The sequence below is a fragment of the Pyrus communis genome, chromosome 2 (assembly GCF_963583255.1).
Source record: "Pyrus communis chromosome 2, drPyrComm1.1, whole genome shotgun sequence".
Classification (NCBI taxonomy): Eukaryota; Viridiplantae; Streptophyta; class Magnoliopsida; order Rosales; family Rosaceae; genus Pyrus; species Pyrus communis.
In genome coordinates this window covers 30,880,467-30,888,106 of record NC_084804.1, presented here as the reverse complement: position 1 = coordinate 30,888,106, position 7,640 = coordinate 30,880,467, and the positions used below count along the sequence as shown (strand labels likewise).

Genomic DNA, 7,640 nt, shown 5'->3' with positions numbered 1-7,640 from the left:
TCTTGAATGATATACAGCAAATCCCTTATCCCCTTTCCTTGAAAACTCAAATCAAAGTCCAAAAATGGCACCACTCTAATCAAAGGCTCAAAGCCCCCAAACCCAAACTCAATATATATTATCATGCCATTACCCACCACAATCATAACCATAACACCACCGTCCACCTCCTGCCCTGCTCCAATTTTCCCACCAAATCGCCCTCATTTCCCGCCCAGAAATCTGTTTACTACAAAAACCATCCTCCACAACCACAGACCAGCAATGGCAAATCTTTCTGGGTTCGGTTTCAGTATTGGGTCCCGACTGGTGGCTTCTTCCGGTACTAGTGGCAGTGTTGCCGATGATGAGGTGCGCACCCTGATTGAGTATGCGGCCGGCGAGGGAGGTGCCACTGTAGGAGATGATCTGGTGCTTCTGTTCCACCAATTACAGTACGCCTGCAAGAGAATAGCAGCTCTTGTAGCTTCTCCTTTCAATTCCAGCCTTGGGAAGCACAAGGGTCTCTCTGGCGGCGGCGCTTCGGCTGCTGGGTCAGGCCGGGATGCACCGAAGCCTCTTGATATCGTTTCGGTAAGTTTAACCCCAAGATATAATTGTCTTCAGGAAGTTTGTATTCTCTCTGCAATCATGCATACTCATTTGTATAAACCAATGCTTTTTGTTGATTTTATTTTAATTGAGTCATTGGACGACGCTGTGTTGGACTGATTTGTTTAAAGCTCTAATTTCAGTGATTAAGGGTTAAATTTTTAGCAGAAAATAACTCCCTATTTTGGTGAAATGTCCTCAAATCTGTATGGAAACTGACGAGATATGGACGAAATTGAGGGTGCCTGTTCGTTTTGTTTGAAAGGAAACAGAATGCCATTTGGTTGGCTTGATGGGGTGTAAGTTTTGAAATCAAAGAATCGGGTCAAAACTGGAGCCAAAGGGCTTGTGTTTGGTTTGCAAATTTCCATAATTTATGCTCTCATCCCTTCCTGTACATATATGTATACCTATATTGTTCTTCTAAGCCACATCAAATCCGCATTGAGTGGGAAGAACCTGACTGCCCCAGTATAACACAACTTTTGGTCAGAAGTGAAGTGGTAGGTATTGTGGATGATTATCTAGTGAAATGCCTATTCAATCTATTCTTCTAATGTCATGATGATGGTACAAGCTGTACGCACCAAATATGGGTCGGAAAATCTATGACATATCTATTGAAATGACTCACCTACGGCATGGTCATTTAAGATTATTTGTTTAGAATAGTGATTAAACGAAATGCTTAAGGACACTAACTTCTTCAGCTGGTAAATTTTCTTGTTTTGTACAAGAGGTGTAGGATCAAATCCTTTCTTCACTAAGGTTCCAAGGGATTTGAGCTTTCCATCTTTGGTGTACAGTGTTGTTACCAAATGAACAATCTAATGTTCTGGTGATATAGCACTGATCTTTTGTTGCTTGTTAGTTCTCACACCGGCTTGCCTTATTGTCAGGAGCAATCTAGTAATGGTGAAATCGAAGAAACATTTCTGATTAACCAAAATTTCTTATTTGCAGAATGAAATCATCTTGTCCTCTCTTAAAAATTCTGGAAAAGTAGCTGTCATGGCTTCAGAAGAAGATGATACTCCAATTTGGATAACCGATGATGGCCCATTTGTGGTGGTAACGGATCCTCTAGATGGTTCTCGAAATATTGATGCGTCCATTCCCACTGGAACCATTTTTGGGATTTATAAACGCCTTCCGGAGCTGGATCATCTACCAAAGGAGGAGAAGGCTTTGCTGAATTCACTCCAGAAGGGAACTAATCTTGTTGCTGCCGGCTATGTTCTTTATTCATCTGCCACAATATTCTGCACCAGCTTTGGTTCAGGAACACATGCATTCACGCTGGATCATTCAACAGGAGATTTCATTCTCACACACCCAAGCTTAAAAATTCCTCCTCGAGGTAAATTCCAAACTAGTATGCTTCAATGTATGAGATTTCATTTGACAATTTATTTACATTTTTACGGAAAGAAAAAACAACAGATTATTTAGAAACCATCACAAAATTATCTAACCTGTACGATGACTATTACACCTTGAAAAGAAATTGCACTATAATGGTTATTGACTGCAATATAAGTCTTCTGAAAAATACTAGTAGAAGCATTGAATTGCGCTTACGCTGGGTCTTTATTTTTCCAGGAAAACATATTCTGTAAAATGGTGATTGATGATACTGAAAACTGCTAGATAGAAGCATTTAGATTGCGCTTACACTGGCTCTCTTTTTTTTCCGGGAAAATATTTTCTGTAAATAATGCTCAATGATACTGAAAAATGCTGGATAGAAGAAGCATTTAGGTGTGCTTACGCTGGTTCTTCATTTTCCAGGGCAAATATATTCTGTAAATGATGCTCGATATTTTGACTGGCCCAATGGATTAAGGCAATACATAGACACTGTGAGACAAGGGAAAGGCAGATACCCCAAGAAGTACTCTGCGCGTTATATCTGTTCTCTGGTAGCAGATTTTCATCGAACTCTACTGTATGGTGGAGTGACAATGAATCCAAGGGACCACCTTCGTCTGGTTTACGAAGCCAACCCTCTTAGTTTTCTAGTGGAGCAAGCCGGGGGCAAAGGTTCTGATGGTAAAAGTAGAATTCTATCGATTCAGCCAGTCAAGCTGCACCAAAGGCTGCCTCTGTTCCTGGGGAGTTTGGAGGACATGGAAGAGTTAGAGAGTTACGGAGATGTGCAACAGAAAGTGAACCCAGGATACGAGGTTTGACAACATCAATAGGCTGATCTCACAAAATCCGGTGGATATATCGTCTGAGTAAAACCTGGGAATGGCTTATTTTCTTGGTCACAAAGGTCCAACTGTGATTTCTGAAGCTGTGTGTGATTCCTCGTTTCCTTGGAAACTAAATGTCATGAAGAGTGGCTGTGAAAAACCAGGTGACATGAATATCTTCTGTATGTGATTTATCATGTAAAGAAGACTAGTTTGTATGATATATTCTTGTAATTTAGAAGTCCTGTTTGAGCAAAAAGTTGCCAAGAATTGATGACTGTTTCTTTATCTCATTGAAGTGCAGCAGGTAAATGATATTTGGCTGAAAGTATTAGTGAATGAAATAAATTCATGAGAACCAAAAAGCAAAACGGTATTTCATTGACGCATAGATAAATAGTTACAAAGGAAAATAGTTTTTTCTTAGTAGAGCGGTAACGTTACTAAGTCAAATAGTTACTTGTTAGGGGAAAAAGAAATAGATAGAGATTAAACATGCACTATAGTGCATAGACATGATTGCTCATGCGGTAAAGCACCATCTGCTATAAAGAAAAGCTTTCTTTTTTGGTCCAAGTATCGAATCAAAATTTTAAAATTATTATTTGATGCAATTAGAACTGTTCCCAACAATAAAATGATTAAAAAAAATCTATTGGAATAAAAGAAATTAGTAAAAAACGTTCCTCGATGTGATACAAATTAATCAGCGATTTTGAACAACAGGAGGGGGAAAGAAGAAACTGTGGTAGAGGATCATCAGATTCGTTCAAGAAAATCCAAACGTGTAGTTATTTTTACTGGTAACCAACAAAATACTGATGCTTGTTACAACACGGCGAAACAAAAATGTTCGAATGAAATCCAATGAGAAAAAAAAAGAAAAAAAGAATTTTTAGGTTGTATACCTAATTTTCTTGGGATTGTAGTTCAATCGGTCAGAGCACCACCTTGTCAAGGCGGAAGCTGCAAGTTCGAGCCCTGTCAGTCTCGACCTAGGATCCAATGAATTGATCAATTCATCTCTCCATTATCTGTGAAAGGAGGCAAAGAGTAGGATATAATTCCCAGTAGGAGAATCCTTCTTTCGTAATATCTCTCTATTACTAACTTGAAATAAATCGTGACACATACTTTATAATCATTATTTTTTTGGTATGAGCACATAATTCATAGTTTAAGAGTGCTAATTTTTCAGATTATTGGTCTCAAAAGAAACATTTTATGTTTTAATTTTTTTGTATACAATCGATATAGAAAATAGGAAGTCAAATTCAAAACCTCAATTGCAATAATGAATGTTCTTAAACACTTGATGTAACGACCCGTTCAGGATTCTATGAAACACAAAACGTCAAGGGCAATTTTACAATTTCACGTGTGGGAGATATTTTGCATGTTTGTCTTTTATGGCTTGTTTGGTGTGCCAGTGAGGTCCACCCCTTTTATTTGGTCTCTCGGTCCTTTCTCTTTCTTCCCTCTTGCCCTGCGTCTTGTCCCCCCAAACCTCTTAGTTCTCTTTCTTCAATTTTCTCTTCTCTCTTCTCTCTCTCTCTCTGCTATCTTGGAACCCAACCTTCCCCGAGGGTACCTTACACACACACAACACACAAACAACAACAGCGATGACAACAACACCACCACCATCTGAACCTTGTCGTCTCGACCCTACGCCAAGGCTGTGGAGCTCTGGCAGTGGCGGAGTTCACTGTTTTGGTCTTCCTCGACTAACTCAAGGCGAGTTCTTGCCACCCCCGACGTAGTTAAGTCCCTAGAACCATTTGGGTTGTGTTTTAAGGTTAGATTAAGGTAAGTTTTAAGTTGTGTATGCATGTTGGATGCAAAAACAGCTCGGGGGAAACTTTCCCCAAATTCCAGTGAGAACTGTCACCTTGCAAGCTGTTTTCCAGTCAACTCTAACCACAGTTAGCCACGAGATAGGTATAATATTCTTCCTTGTTCCTTGGGCTTCAATTTGGTATATTGAATGACTAGTTTTAGTTAAGATTTGGGGATGAACGAAGCTTGGAAAGTTCCAGCTTTCTTATTCGTGGAAACTAGCCAACCCATGGCCTGAAATCGAGTTGATCTGATTCGCAACCCAAAATCTGATAAAAAACACGAATCTGACCTAGATTCGACTGGACGTGGACCCGATGGAATATTCCGTTAGGGAATATTCTCAGGAATATTCCTATTGGCTTTTCGTTGACTTTTACGAAATTCGTCCGGGATCCCTCTTAGGGTATTTCGATGCCCTGATTCCAAATCTGTGCTTCGTTTTCCCAAATTCAATCATTTTAGTAGGGTCCCTTTATGTGCTTAGGTGCGTTTATTAGTGGCGATTCCTCCCTCCCTTGTTTGAACAGATCTTTGGTGACGGAGTATCTGTGAGTGGACCCCTTCTAAAATGCATGATTTTTATTACCAGAAATGCATACATGAAAAACATGATTTTATGACTACGTTTTATGAAATGTTTATGAGTTATCGGATTTACGCTTTATGAAATATCATGCTTCATCGAATTTACGTTCTTTGAAATATTTATGAATACATACTTATGAACATGGTTTATGATGATGTTTTGAGCTAGAAAGCTCCCATGTATTTATGATATGATGTTTGAGCTATTGAGCTCCGATAAGATATATTTTGGAAAGTTTATGTTCAGGATTTTATGTGCTTACTTTGTGGATATATACGTGTGTGTGTGTGTGTGTGTGTGTGTGAGCCTTCGGGTGGGCGATGTAGTGCATTTGGGTGGAAGATATATATGCCTTCGGGCAAGCGATGTAGTGCCTTCGGGTGGAAGAAATATATATGCCTTCAGCTGGGCGATTTTGTGACGACCTGTCCCTAATTTCCCATGTAATTTTCTCCCCGAGTGTGTAAATTGACATTTATGCCCTTGTGGGCAAAGTGATATGGACGTAGTTATTCGACCCTTAAATGATTTTTCTCGTTATCGTAATTAAATAGTACTCGTTGTTACGAATGTGTAAGCGCGAGTTAAACCTGAATCGGAGCTGTAACGACAAAGTTACACAGTATTAAAGTATGTTAACAGCGGGAAAATTTGGTACACATGTGTGTTAATTTTTCAGTGTTGGGAACACTGTTTTTGATAAGGTGACGAATTTTTGTGTACGACTTACTGTACAAAATCTGAAAACCTTATCGTTTTTCTTCTTTAAAATCGACCTGTGTACCTATTCCCTTCACCAATCAGTTTGTTTCCTCAATTCCCTCACCCAATCAGATTTTCTTTCTTTTCCACCAATCAGATCACTCTCTCTCATCTCTGCCCAATCTGAAAGATGTCTCCATCTCTTTCTCTCACCTTCTCTTTCTCTCTCTCCCTCGTCCATGACTCTCTCCCCTTTGTAACACACACATACACCATCATCAAAACTTGCGGATCGAGCCTAAAATTTCCACAATCACACTCCTCTCATCCTCACAAACCCAACCGTACAAATTGATCGTGAAATGGTTGAGTTTTGAACACCCAACTTGGAAACTTAAACTTGGATGAGTTTTCCCCAAAGTGTTCTCGGCCAAGTTACAAGCTTTTGGGACGTTTGGAAGCCTCCATATAACTCCCTCGAGTCAATAGCCTAAGTTTGAAGTCGAGTTGATGTGGAAACACATAGTTTCGAGGCGAAGAAAATAAGTCCGAACCTTTCGAGGCTTTTTTAGGCCACTTCATCCCCCCTTTTGGACTTTTGAAAGGTTCAATCTTGTTCTACTCCTCAAGATATTCAATTCCATATAAAATGCGTTGAAAATGGTTGAGAAATGAGCAAGTTTTGAAGTTTTGAAAAAATTTCCAGAAACGAGCGACTTTTTCTGGTTTTTGGAGAAACCAAACGGCGGAAGTCACCGGAGAAGAAAGGGAATATTTCGTTAAAGTTAACGGAATATTTTAACGCGATTAGGTAACGTCGTTAAACTTAACAGAATATTCCATTAGATTCTAACGGAATATTCCCTAGAATCTGTTAGCTTCTGTCAGTGCATGCCTGCGCGTGTGGCCCTGTCTTGGCGACGTGTGACGGCGCGTCTAGCCACCGACCGGCATGTGCTTGACGTGTACGGGACCGTGACGTTGAGTAGAACATTTTTGTATATTTAAACCTTCTGTTTGACAAGCTGTGGGGAAACTTACCTAGTTTTTAGTATATGTTCTATTAAATTAATTAGTTTAGTTATTTTACATATAGGTGAAAATTACCCCGAGGAGGTACGAGGACAAGCGAGGCTAGGAGGCTACGATTCGACCACGTATCAGTGAATGGGCATTTGTTTTTATATATATGATATATAAAGTTTTATAGTTTCCACAAATGCTTTTGAATTGATTCATGTCTATTATGCCATGATTAAATAATGTTATAAGAAATGTTGTACTGTTGTGAAATGCTAAAATAATATTACGGGATGCTCAGGTAAGTTTATTATGTTGACTAGAATTATTGAATCGTTATGGCGTGTTTATATTTATGTAGTATGCTCATCATTGCTGCACCCGGTGTTAGTGCTTGCCCAGGGCCATGGCCAGTCTTTCACATGTATGTTCACATCCGCACTACACGTTCACCTTGGATCCAAGTAGGTGTCAGTCATGTCGTACAGGTTGCAATAGGTAACTCCAACTCGCATATGATCACGAATAGTGCCAGTCTTCACGTGATTGTAGCACTAGAGTTTATATTATGATTACACCTAGTCATGTTGTACAAGTTGCATTAGGCAACTCTAACTTGTGTGCTAGCATAGATTGATAAGCATCAGTTCAGTTGTATAGGTTGTATTAGGTGACTTTGACTTGTGTGCTAGTATAGATTG

General features: G+C 39.5%; 1 protein-coding gene across 1 annotated transcript; it reads left to right on the top strand.

Moving 5' to 3' along the window:
• On the top strand, positions 1–3,117 carry LOC137725658 (fructose-1,6-bisphosphatase, cytosolic). The gene is made up of 3 exons (XM_068464428.1): positions 1–573; positions 1,555–1,951; positions 2,383–3,117. Exons 1-3 carry the CDS (start codon positions 124–126, stop codon positions 2,781–2,783), a joined length of 1,248 nt encoding a protein of 415 aa, XP_068320529.1. The 5' UTR covers positions 1–123; the 3' UTR covers positions 2,784–3,117.
• The last annotated feature ends 4,523 nt before the right edge of the window (positions 3,118–7,640 follow it).